The following is a 13,142-nucleotide window of genomic DNA, read 5'->3' as shown; positions in this document are numbered from 1 at the left end:
AAGGAAGGAGGTGAAACGTGCGGCATTTGTTCACTAGATCGGGTACCAAAAATGGCCTGATCAACCGCATTATATTTTTTTGGCCGTAAGAATCAATGGAATCACATCGCACAAAGACAATGTGCTGCTGCACCTGATTGTGGAGGCCCACGCCTCATAGGACATGTCAAAAAGATGAAGAAGATTCAGGTGACGTGGTTGCACCTGATTCGGCCTCTGTTTCTTTACGCATTGAGATTAGGTGAAATGTGATTGCACACTTTAAGTGTGCTGCTGCACCTGATGACCTTGGGCCCCACATATGACAGATGACAAGCTGTCTCTCAAAGATAATAGGTGATCGTGCCAGTGTTGTGAGAGGCGTACGCCTCAATACCTGAAGCATACGCCTCATAGGCGAAGCGCACGCTCAAGGTACTGAAACATTGCAGTGAAGTGTTTCAGGCTTGAAACGCACGCTTCACTCATGTGAAGCGCACGCCTCAAGTTGAAATGTGCCTCGCTTCTAAGGCATACACATCAGGTTGGTGCTAGTTATTTGATGATCATTCTGCTAGTGAACAGCTCCATTAACAGAAGGCCTCGTGAACAATGACCGGAACGGATCATACACTCCATACGCTCCCTCGAGCTCTCGCCACGAGACGTCGGCGCCAATGACGAAGATCTCGCACCTGAAACGGGCGCCCATGGATTCGATGAGGAGCAACTTATACATGCCGGAGGCAGAGTCTTGAACAATTTGGCAGAATTCCGGATGGGCCAGTCCAGATTTCGGAAGCCTTATGCTCCTTCGCGTGGCTGGGTTGATGATCTGATAAATTCGGGGACTTGATGAGGTTACGAGGGAGAGGTCGCTCCCCAAACAGCAGATGCCGTCACACCAGGATAAGATGGAGGGGCAATCATCGTAAATCTCGCTTGATGGTGGCATCAGAACGGGCTGCCAGAGTGTTTCCTTCTCCACGCGGAAGAGGGGATTGTTGGTATCGAAGAAACGGAGTTCTTCGTCCATTTCAATGACAAAAGAGGACTCCTGATTCTGCTTAGCCCGAAGAAGGTGGGTCTCCACGAAGTCTTTGGAGTCGATTAGGGAGCACCAACCTCTGCAAACCAGCCTGAATCTGAGGAGAGAACTCATGGGAAGCCTCGAGAGTATGGCTGCAGTGATGTCGTTTGGGATGATAAGTAAAGGGGAAGAAGAAGGGTCCTCTCGCAGGACACAATTTATTTTATACTGTGGTTTATTAGTAGTTTTTATTTAAAATTTTTATTATTTTATTAATATTATATATTTTTATTAATATTCTATATTTTATTATTTTGATCATGAAGCTTACGCTTCAACGCCTCGAAGCTTACGCATCGCTTCATAACAGGCTCAACGCCTGGCTTCGCCTCGTCCCATTTAACAACCTTGATCGGTGCAGCAGCCCAATAAAAGTGTGCAATCACATTGCACCTGATAGGACCTCTATGTTTTCAAACTAAGAGACCTCAAACCGACGGATGATTAGAAGTACTGGACTTTTTGTCCTTTTAGAAATTTAGAGATCCAGCTTTTTCCTGATATTTCAGAAATATACCTTTCTTTTCTCAACTCAAGAAAGTCATTTGAAGAATGGTTAAGAAGCACATGACTTTTCTTTTTTTCATAAAAAGGTTTTTTGGAAAATTGGTCCCTAACTTACTACCGATTTGCAAAATAGTCACGGCCTTTAACAAATTAAGAGATCTACCTTTACAGGAAGAATGACATTTTGATGACCACTTAACCATGATCAGTGTTTGACCATGGTCAAACTAATAGAAGGATCAGTTTATGACAACGGTTCAAAAAGGCAATAACTGATTTGCAAAATGGCACAAGGCGTTGGACTACTTCGCGAATCGACTATAAGACGAGTCTGGGTGCAATGTCATTGCACAAAAATTGTGAATTATAGCGCCGGATCGCAGCAGGTCTTGGGACCCACACCTGAAAGGCCCTATCCAAAAGATGGAATATGATCAGGTCCTTAATGCACAAATATTTGTGCAATCGGTGGTGTCCAAAGTGGTATTCGGGGTCCTGTGCCAAGCTAAAGGCCGAGGTTCGAATCCCTCTGCCCGTACGTGCCACACGGGGCTTAAGAGATATCAGGTAGGGGTCTGTCTAACCCCAGCTTGCCTTTCAAAAAAACATATATTTGTGCAATCTTTTCACCTATAAGACGGTGACCAAATTTTACACTGCAGTTAATATGTGCTGATCAGGTCCCTACTCCACAGTTTCACTGCAAGATAGAATTTCTTTCAGAAAGACTTCACATTATATGCGGCGTAGCTGCATGGTGCGTGTGCAGCGACCTGCCTGACCACCATTCATATTGGCATTCCTCGAGATGGGTGCGATACTTGAAACAGAGTTGTTGTTACAGGAAACGAAAAAACAAAAGAAAATACAAGAAGTATCCCCGAACTAAGTACAAAGAGCAGAAGAAGCGAAAATGAACAAACAAGACGCAAGCACGGACACAGGAGAGTTCCCATATATATATGATGGTAACAGTTTCAGTGCTTCTTGGTTACTGGCTCTTTCTGGGCATTGAAGTAAAGCGCAGCAACTGGGAGACCCAAGCCATACTTTGTAGCAAACTGCCTCGTGCTGAAGTTTGCTCGCGTAGGAGGCGCGCACACCAACGTTGCCGGAGCGTGCTGTTGGAACAGCACGAACACGTACCTGTGTATGCCAATCGGTGGCCGAGGGTTCATGTACGGAAGGATCTCCCGTCCTGCTATAACCAACAATTCATCACAACAACAAAATTGTTCACCAAGAGAAAACTCTCTCTCTCTCTCTCTCTCTCTCTCTCTATGTGAAACTAAATGAAACATGCTATTGTATTTTCGTGTTTTTTTTTTAATTCTGACCTCATTGATGTGTTCAGCATGATTGATTTATTAGAAATAGAGTCTTGGATTATGCATTTTGGTTGAAAAAATGGTATTTGAAGCTTCAAAATATATATGGAATTTGTACACCATTGATTTTTGAAACCTTATAAAAACCCATTCATGCACCAGAGTCGAATGCTCCAAAAAGTGATTCCTATAAAAAAAAGTATATAGGTCACATGTGTATGATTAGAATTTTGAAAACACACCGAAAATCTAATAGCATGTTTCATTTGGCACCATACACATTTTGTAGGTTTTTATTTCTGACATATATATATATATATATATATATATATATATATATATATATATATATATATATATATATATATATATATATATATATATATATATATATATATGTGTGTGTGTGTGTGTGTTTTGGCTGTGTACCATGATACCATAGGTACACACTTTTGTTTGTGCGGATCTAGCCGCCAAATGGTAGATCTAACTATACGGATGTGTTTAGCATGGTTTATTTACAATGATAGAAGGTTTTATGATGTTTGATATGCTATAATATTTCATTTTCTAGGCGATTAAAAATTCAATGGCTCACAATTAATGAAAATAAAAGTGGTTTAAAAATGACAAAACATTATGTTTCAATCAATTTTAAAACATGAATACGGTGAAAAGAACATGTTAAACATGATCCAAAGGTTAGATTTTGCATTTGAAACTTAGATTTATGAAAATCAAGTGTCCACCACCATAAGTTATGATAATATGGTACCACTATATATATATATATATATATATATATATATAGTGCTTCTATGTTGCTACCTACCACCATACACACTTGATTTAAATAGATTTATGCTCCAAACCTGAAATCTTTCAAATGCAAAATCTAACATTTGAATCATGCTTAACATGTTTTATTCACTATTTTCATGTGTTAAAGTTGATTGAAATATGATGTTTTATATAATTTTTAGACCACCTTTACTTTAAAAAATCGTGAGCAATTGATATTCACTATCTCAAAAGTAAGATCTTATGGTGTAATAGATATGATAAAACCTTCTAACATAGTAAACAAATCATACTATGGCTAGATCTATGCGTACAAGAGTGTAGTAAGGTATCATGGTACAAAACTATATATATTGGTGCTTCTATGGTGGTACTATACCACAATTGATTTGAACAAATCTATGCACAAAATGCAAAATCTAACATGCTTAACATGTTTTATTCACTATTTTCATGTATTAAAATTAATTAAAATATAATGTTTTATAATATTTTTAGATTATCCTTATTTTTATGAATTGTGAGCTGTTGATTATCACAATCTCAAAAGTAGGATCTTATAGTGTATTAGACTAGGGATGGCAGTGGACCAGGGAAAAATGGGGCCTCGCCCCACCTCGTCCTGTTTGGACCCGGGATGAAGGTTAAAATCAAAACCCGTGCAGGATGGAGGCGGAGATAGACTTACGCTTTCCCCCGCCCCACCTCATCTCTGTCCCGATCCCTGCCTTGCCCCGTCCCCCATTCCTACTTTAGGGATGACAATAGACCTAGTAGAAACAGAGTCCTGCCCCCACCTTGCTCAGTTTGGATCGGGGATAGAAAACATGAAACGGAGATGGGGATGGAGGCAGGGATGGAGGTTAAAATCAAAACCCGTGTGGAGATGGAGGGCAGGATTTTAAGACGAGGTGGGGATGGAGACCTCGTCTCTCTCTCTCTCTCTCCTCTCGCTGTGCTCTCTCTCTCTCTCTCTCTCTGGAGCGAGAGAGCCAGGCCCAGGCGTCTCCTCTCCAGCCCTCTCTCTCTCTCTCTCTCTCTCTCTCTCTCTCTCTCTCTCTCTCTCTCTCTCTCTCTCTCTCTCTCTCTCTCTCTCTCTCTCTCTCTCTCTCCCCCTCTCGTTTCTGCTCTCCACCCAGCTCCAGCCTGAGAACGGGTCTCTCCCTCACTTTTCTGCATTCCACCCAGCCCTAGCCGGATGACAGAGGCACACTCAGCCCCAACGAATGACGCTCTTCTTCCTCCCTTCCCGCCCGTGTGATGCCTTCTGAGCGGCTGCGGGGCTCTCTGGGTTGGGATGGATCGCGTGAAGGGCAGGTCGAGCGGTAGCAGAGGAAGGGGCTAGGGTTTCGGGGGGTCTGGAAGCGGGAGTCTTGGCCTTGCGAGGAGGAGTTCGTCTCACCATCGGCGGAGGGCTCACGCACTCCATCAGATCGAACGATCGCACCCGCCCGTCTCTGTGTGGGAAGGTCCTTCCCCCTTTTGTTATTTAGTGATTCTCCTTCCCATCTTCCCTCTCCATCCCGAGTTTGATCAGACGACCACCTCCGGGGATGAGCACCGACGATGAGAAAGTCGCCGGAGATGAACTCCCTCTTCTGCTCTGTTGAGCACCTTGCCATCGCCTGCTCTGCCTGATACCTCTCTCTCTTCGAATCCAGTCGTGGGCGGCCTTGCTGCTCACACTCTTGTCGGTGCATGCTCGCCGATGACCCTGCCTTCCCCCACCCCCGTTGCTCGCCGGTCATCGGAGCCCATCTATCTCTCTCTCATGACTTCTCGACCTCTGATCTGGACTGACCGGACGACCCCTTTTTTTGCCATTTCCCGCCCATCATAAACCTGTCCCCATGCTCGATAGCCTCTCTCCTCCCTCCCCGGGCATTCTCTGTGGTGTTGAGGCTAGTTGATTGACCACTCTCTGTGGTGTTGAGGATCCGGAGTACCCTAGCCCCATTGGAGGTCCGAGTGTCGGGTGAAGGGGCATCGTTAGCGATCCAGCGGTGCGGTGGCGGGTGAGTTGGTGTTTGAGGCATCATCAGCACTCAGCGATGCACGACGGGAGGTGGAGTACGTGCTGGAGGTCGTCCAGAAGGGAATCACGGTGGTGGGCGTCTGCGGCACCGACACCATTGTCCTCGGCATCTAGTAGCAGTCCTCCGCCAAGCTCCAAGTCTCCCGAGTGTATGGGGTTTCGGCCATCGACGTCAAGGATTCCGACCTCTATCGCCAATCCTATGGTGGGACACATGCCTCCCTCATCCCTCTTCTTCTGGGGCTTAGGAGCCTCCAACTCCCTGCAAGCCAACCAACATGCTCTATCCTCTATCCTAGAGGCTTTGAACGATTGGGGACTCGCTTTCGCCCTTCGCCACCAAGGTGATTTTGTTGCTCTCCCTTTTCGCTTATCTTTTGGTGTGTTTTTCTCTCTATCGGAGGCCTTCGCGTCCTGTCTCACCGCCGGTTCACTGCTGGCTCATGATGTCGGGCGATTTCTTAGAGCTGTCAGGGTGGAATCCTTTCAGGCATGCTCTGTTGGCGCCACTCTTTAGGCTCCGTTTTTCTTTCGTAGGCCGCCCAGCTCGATCGACGATCGGGGCTGGCAGGAGGTGAAAGCTACCTGGCAGCGGTCTTTCTCCAAAAAGCTTTCTCGCTCTCGTCTTTCACAAGCGAAGCCGGGTGACTGGTGGTGCGCGGGTTGCCTTTCACTCAACTTTCGCAGGCGTCATGCTTGCCTCCATTGCGCCTCGTTGTTCAGGTCTCGGCGGCACCCAGTGTTGAGGCACTCGTGGGCGGTAGTCCCTCCTCCCTCCCTCGAACGAGCCTCTTCGCGAGGTATGCACCACCCTCGCAAAGCCTCTTTCGTGCCTTGGGTCCAGATCGGTATCTTGGAAGATCCTTCGTCGTCATTTTTGGGATTCAAGATCGGCTCCGTTTGGGTGCCGATGCGACCATCTACGGCTGCTCCGATGTCTTTCGTAGGGAAGCGTTTCAATCTTAACCATCTTTGTCATGACCGTACCAGTGGCTCGCCTGCCATCTTGGGTCGGGACATTTTCTGCTCTGCTGTGTCAGCCCCGCCTGTCATTTGTGCTGCCTCTGTCTCTGAGGGTTCCGCGTCCGGTGACTTCTGCAGCCAGGGAGTGCTTGCGACATGCTCGGGGGTGCAGGCGGCTTGCTCGGGGATGCCTGCGATTTATTCATCCTTTTCTCCTTGGCGTAGATCGGGGATGCAGGTCGCGTGCTCGGGGGTGCCTTCGATTTATTCTGTTTTTTCTGTTCGACGAAGGTACTTTTTCTCTTCTTTCGCTCTTTTTGATGTGCGAGGAGTTGTTTTGGCCAGAGGTGAGGCAAGCAGGCTCTCCCCGCTTCAATTATCGAGATCTCGCCTCTCCTTGTCCTGGTGGTCGTGCTGGCCACTCGGTTTTCAAGCCGTACGGAGATCGGTGGATAGCGTGGGTCCCTTTAGCGACGTGGCGAGGTCTTCTTGGGTGAGCAGGGATTCTCTTTGTCCGCTGTCGTCATCTTGCTCTCCTTCGGGGGCGTTGGGGTTCGGGCTACCGCGGCTCCCTGGCGGGGTTTGTGTCTCTGTGTCGGCAGGGGACGTTTTGCAGCCTCGGGGTGTGAGTTTGCTCGCATCATCATCATCATCATCATCATCATCATCATCTGTAGTATCTTCCTTTATGGGCTCGTTGTTCGAAGCGGGGCAGGTTTTCAGGTGGTATGGTGGGTGTGACGAGGCATCTTGCCTCGGTCAGGAAGATGTTGGCTGTCGTGGCTTCCCGGGTGGTCTGAGTCTTGGGCTATGTTGTTACGGAACCTTTTGGTGGATCCTTTCTTCGAGCTTGATGGGGATCGGGGACCGTCAGGTGTCGCCTTGGCGTCTAAGGATTCTCTCTGCCACTCGGCAGCTGCAACATCCTCTATTTCGTTTGCTTCGACCTATGGGGCATCTGAATTTGGGCCTTTCTCGCGTAAGAGGTCTTATCTCTCGAAGGACTCTCTCCTTGCTCGGGCCCACAGGTCGCCTATTATCGGAGTCCCGATCCGACAGTGTTTCTTCTTCAAGCTGGTTGATGGTCTTTCAGTCTTGGTTTCGTCTTTCTCATCAAAGTGCATCGTCTGTCCGATTCGCCTGGTCTCCATCAGTTTGGTAAGTGCCCCTCTGTTAGTCGTGTTGTGCAGGGCTCCGTTGGCATTGAACTCCTTCTCTTTCATCCGGGAGGGCGACTTCGCAGGCCTGGAGGGCTCCCCAAACTTGGTCTATCCGTCAATTGCGGGTTCGTCATCTATAAGTGGTCAACTCTCATCCTTTTTGGGTCTGTCTGTGGACGATGCAGCTCGGCGGCTCAAGCTTGCGCTTTCCCAAGCCCAGCTCCTCAACGTCGATTCTGTTATGCGTGAGTCCTTGGCCGCGATCGCAGATCGTTTACCGACCTTGGTCGCGGATGCTGGGCGTATCTCGTTCATCAACACCCCATCTCCTTCGGTCGAGGGGTTATCTCCTCCTGGGTGGGGTGGTCTCCCTATTAGGAGACGTCGTCGACCTTCGCTATCTCCATCCGGCGAGTCTGGGGTCTCTCCTAGGCGGTCTGTGAGGATCCGCACTCCTCGGGTATTTTCGGACTTTCAGTTATGAAGATCTTGTGTTGGAATATTCGGGGACTGAATTGCCCCACCAAACGTCTTTTCCTGACAAGTTGGATCCGTCAAGAAAAGCCCAATCTTATTGCTCTTTGTGAAACGAAGATGGCAGATATCTCGAGCTCCGTCGTCTCCAAAATCTGCCGTGGTGCAGATTCCTTCTTCAAGCCTGCGTCTCAATATGCGGGAGGCATCTTCATCCTCGGGAAGCATTCTCTAGCCTTACAACAGGTGGACGAAGGTACGTTTTCCATATCCATCACTCTTCCCTTACCTACTCAGACTATTCCAGTTGTGGTCACTATGGTGTATGGTCCCCACCGTCAAAGCCGTCAGGAGGAGTTTTGGTTGGACTTAAATAGGGTAATTGCTTCATTCGGGGATCAACATATTATCATGGGAGATTTCAACTGCCTTATGTCTCCTATCGATTCTAGCTTTCCGGTTAATTTCTCGGCTTCAATGAGGGGCTTCCAAAATTTTATTCAGATGAATCGGTTGTACCACGTTCCCCATGTTGGTGAAGCATTCTCATGGTCAAATCGACGATCTACATCGTGCTTCCGTCTGCTAGACAGGGTGCTCATTTCGTCAGAGCTGCTGAGTTCTATTAATGACATCTCTTGTTGTCTTCTGCCACCATCTGTCTCAGACCATAGTCAGATTGTTATCCGATGGGGTCAAGGCTTCACCGGCGTTAGATCCTTTAGATTTGAGCAATGGTGGCTTAAGGAAGCGGGCTTCGAGTCGTTAGTTCATCAATCTTGGAGTAGACCTTGCTTTGCAGTCCGGGCGGCTACAAGATGCATGGTTAAGCTTTTTCGTCTATCCCGCGATATCAAATCTTGGCTTATCTCCAATAAAATAAGTAAATTCCAAAATCTGGGGGATTGGGAGCGAGAGCTGGCTTCTATCAATCAGTCTCTCTTGGATACGTCCTATATGAATGCATCAGATATTGAATGTTTCAATGCTAGATCGGTCGAGCTGACTCTTCTAGTGCAATCGTGGCGTCTAAAGGATGAAATTCGTTGGAAGCAGCGGTCAAGGGTGAATTGGCTTACAGCGGGTGACGGGAATACAAGGTTCTTTCATTCTTTAGCATCTCACAAGCATCGAAGACATGTGATTCACACTCTGTATATCAATGGTGTCTCCTTTTCGGGCGATCAGGTGCTCAATGCTGTCTCCAACTATTTTTCTAACCTGTATTCCTGCAACCAAGCTGTAGGTGGCAATATGGGTTCAACTTTATTTTTGTCCTTGGATCGAGCGCTAGCCAACTCGATTCAGGGGTTGTTCACCGAAGAAGAAATCGTCTCGGCGGTGCGAGAGTCGTCTGGGTGGAAAGCGTCGGGATTTGATGGGTATCCTGTGGATTTCTTTCGCATATTTTGGCAATGCGTTAAGAGTGACATTCTTAATGTCTTCGCCGAGTTTCATCGAAATGGCCGATTGCCGGTTCATTCTCACCTAGCAATTGTGTCGCTTATTCCTAAGGAGGAAGCCGCATCGGATATCTCGCGGTTTAGACCTATATCAGTGTTAGGGAGTTTATATCGCATTATCGCCAAGGTCTTAGCTAACAGGATGCGGTCAATTGCTCCTAGGATTTTCTCAAAGGCTCAGTTCGCCTTCATTCCTAACAGAAGACTTCAACATTCCTTCATTTTGGCCACAGAAGTGTTGCACTCTCTCAAGATCAGCGGGGGGGCCTTTTTCACTCTGAAGCTTGACTTTCATAAATCCTACGACTCAGTTCATTGGTCGTTCCTCTTCAACATGTTGGCAAACTTGGGCTTCGGTAGGCGTTTCTCTAGCTGGGTGCATGAGCTGGTAACCAATGCCCAATCACAGTTTCAGATCAATGGGGTCAAGGGAAAACAGTTCAAACTTGGTCGTGGTCTTCGACAAAAATGTCCTTTGTCTCCGTTACTCTTTAACGTCGTCTCTGAAGGCCTGGTGGTCTTGGTTAAGAGGGCAGTGGAGGGTGATCTAATTGAATCTCTCGGTATTCAAGAGTGTCGTAGTCAGATCCTGACATACACTGATGACATAATTATCTTCGGAAGGGCCTCCATCCAACAAATGTTAAGATTCAAGATTGTCCTTCTTTTTTTCCAATCGATGTCAGGTCTATCCTTGAACTACGAGAAGTGTTGTCTTTCCATGGTCAACGCCCCTGCTTCAATGTTGGACTTGGGCCAACGGATATTCGGATGCTCGGTTTCGGATAACTCTTTCTCTTATCTGGGTCTGCCGCTTCAAATCAGTCGTGTATCAACGGCAGCCTGAAGCACCACTATCCAAAGGGTTCAGAAAAAAAATTTGGGCTGGCAAGCGTCCTACCTTTCTATCGCAGGTAGACTAACTCTCATTAAGCACGTTCTTTCTACTATGCCAGAATTTTTTATGTCTATGTTCCTGATGCCCATGGGGGTTAGTAAGAAGATAGCTCAGGTAGTGACGCACTTCCTGTGGTCTGGGCGTGGTCCCAAAAACAAGCGCCACCTAATAGGGTGGGACACTCTTCGACTACCCCAAAATAGGGGGGGTTGGGAATCAAGGACCCCCGGCTGAGGAGTATGATTCTTGTCGTGAAGCAGAGCTGGCTTGCACACCAACCTGGGTCTCCGTGTGCAAGCGTGCTTCTAGCTAAATACGGTGGTGTGGAATCATTGGTGGGGGCCACAAGTGTGCGTCAGCGATCTATGTCAAAGCTTCAGCGATCATGGATCCAAGCATGGTCTGCAGTTCTGTCTCATAATGGCAATGTTGAATCGCAGTCTCTGTTCTTTGGTCGTAACCTTGCTCCGAACGAATCTTTCCGCTCTAAAGAAGGCTACCTTTCGTCGGGGGTGGACCGGTTTCCGACGAACCTGATCTGGGGCAAGGGTCCCACTCCGAGATCATGTTTCCTGGCTTGGCTAATCTTACACAATCGGGTGCAGACTGACAACTTCCTCAAATCCATCGGATTTCATCTGCCGAGTAAATGTGTGTTGTGTGAGGCGGCTGAAGAATCTGCCTTTCACCTTTTTTGGGAGTGCTCTGTTTTTCAAAACATCTTTAAGGTGACTTGGAATAAGCCGGGGGTCAGCGTGCGTCAGGAATCGTTCGCCAATGATTTGTTGTGGGGTCCTCAACCAGTTCGTCATTGCAACAAATGGCGTATTATTTGGCGAACTTGGCTTCTCTCGTCATGGTGGGTCGTATGGATGACTCGCAACAACACTATTTTTCGGCATATTCCGGCAGTGTTCAACAAAATGGTGAACCTTATTTTGGCGGACATATACGCCATTCTCCGCATCAACATCCCTGATCTGCAACACCATCTGCCTCCAGGGACCATTCATGATCCTGGGTGATGCTCGTCGCCTAACTGTATTTGCTTCTTGTTTCTTTCTTCCTTCTCTCCTTGCATCTCTCCTTTTCTTTTTTTTCCTTTTTTGGGGCTCCTTGGCATGTCTTGGGCCCGTGTTTGGTTTCCGGGTAGGTTCAATGTTGGTTGAACCTGTTTTCGTTTCGTAATGTTGATGGTTATAGTTCGGCTCTCTCTCTCTCTCTCATATATATATATATATATATATATATATATATATATATATATATATATATATATATATATATATATATATATATAAACTTCATTTAAGCATAAAAGACATGCTTCTTGCATTTCATTGGTGACAAGTACCAGTGAATATGAAATAATAAACATGCCAAATAACTAGCAGGTGCCAACGTGAAGGTGTTTTGTTGCCCAGCTCTCCATTGTGTCATCTCCTACAAAAGATCAGGAGATAAATAAACACATACCTTGAGAAGGATCAGTAGCTCCAGGGATGTCCACAATCCTGCGTACACAACATTACAAACTCGAACACTAATATTCTATAAACAGATAAGTTACTAAAAGAGAAGAGGGTGAAGGAAAAGAGAAGAAAAGCAACTACTCATACCAGTGAACCCACTCACACATGGTGGGCTCGCTAGGGCTAGGAGCATCCGGGTCTGTCATGACCTACCAACAAACATAAAAAGTAAAAAGTTAGCCATGGTTTGGTCAAGAATGACATGTTAGAACTTTAAACACAAACACATCACAACAATACATGCTCTTGAAAAACCCATAAGGGGTTCAAGAAGTAGCCACGTACCCCAGCTTGCCTATAAAAAAAAGCATACATGGTCAATTTTAGCACCAAGGGGTTGGCTTAGTGGGGGTGGTGGAGCCTAGGTTCGATTCTCAGCCTCACCCTTATGCGCAAAGCCGCGTAGTTTTACGCTGCCGGAACCCTAGCTGCCGGCACCCTAGGCGCGACCAGATCTTCATGCCGAGTGTGATTTTTTCGAGTTATAAATAAAAAAGTAGGCCACTTACTAGAGTGTAGAGGTCGTCAACACGACCAGTTATGTTGACAGTTGGTGGGTTAACAGTAAGTGAGGGTTTGATGTCACCGCCATTGGTAACCTGCTTGTTGCCATAGTAAACCGATATGCACACACTAGGCATGAACATATCGATGACTTCTCCAACAATCCCTCCCACCACCAAAGAATCCACAAACGAAGCCATTGTCCCGCAACAACAACAGAAGAAAAAGGAGGGGTGCTCCAACTTTCAAGTGGAAGATGGGACCTGATGCGGCACAAAGAGAGAGTTGGATTTTATAAAGATGATGAAAGAGAGAATGGACATGCATAGGCGTGAGCAGTCAGGTCTACTGCAGAGCGCACCAGGTGGTTCAAGGTAACGGCAGCGGCTTTAACTAGGGGCCTTCCCT

At 46.8% G+C, this 13,142-nt stretch overlaps 2 protein-coding genes across 2 annotated transcripts; both read right to left on the bottom strand.

The window, feature by feature from the left end:
• Positions 1 to 553: 553 nt before the first annotated feature.
• LOC149812480 (uncharacterized) lies at positions 554 to 1,141 on the bottom strand. The gene has a single exon (XM_089993060.1). It carries the CDS (start codon positions 1,139 to 1,141, stop codon positions 554 to 556), a length of 588 nt encoding a protein of 195 aa, XP_089849186.1.
• A 1,412-nt stretch (positions 1,142 to 2,553) lies between these two features.
• LOC149812479 (protein MOTHER of FT and TFL1-like) lies at positions 2,554 to 12,934 on the bottom strand. Its single transcript, XM_089993059.1, has 4 exons — positions 12,740 to 12,934; positions 12,318 to 12,379; positions 12,175 to 12,212; positions 2,554 to 2,774 (listed from the first exon to the last, which is right to left on the bottom strand). Exons 1-4 carry the CDS (start codon positions 12,932 to 12,934, stop codon positions 2,554 to 2,556), a joined length of 516 nt encoding a protein of 171 aa, XP_089849185.1.
• Positions 12,935 to 13,142: the final 208 nt, after the last annotated feature.

Source organism: Nuphar pumila, chromosome 17 (genome assembly GCF_984573655.1).
Source record: "Nuphar pumila chromosome 17, dmNupPumi1.hap1.1, whole genome shotgun sequence".
In the NCBI taxonomy this organism is placed as follows: domain Eukaryota; kingdom Viridiplantae; phylum Streptophyta; class Magnoliopsida; order Nymphaeales; family Nymphaeaceae; genus Nuphar; species Nuphar pumila.
The sequence above is the reverse complement of the archived record's forward strand: the minus strand, read 5'-3'. Positions and strand labels throughout refer to the sequence as shown.

Coding starts and splice junctions, on each gene's coding strand:
- LOC149812480 (XM_089993060.1), bottom strand. CDS start 1,141: ATGAGTTCTCTCCTCAGATTCAGGCTGGTTTGCAGAGGTTGGTGCTCC.
- LOC149812479 (XM_089993059.1), bottom strand. CDS start 12,934: ATGGCTTCGTTTGTGGATTCTTTGGTGGTGGGAGGGATTGTTGGAGAA. Junction 12,380..12,739: donor TTGACGACCTCTACACTCTA/GTAAGTGGCCTA, acceptor GTTTGTTGGTAG/GTCATGACAGACCCGGATGC. Junction 12,213..12,317: donor ATGTGTGAGTGGGTTCACTG/GTATGAGTAGTT, acceptor TTGTGTACGCAG/GATTGTGGACATCCCTGGAG.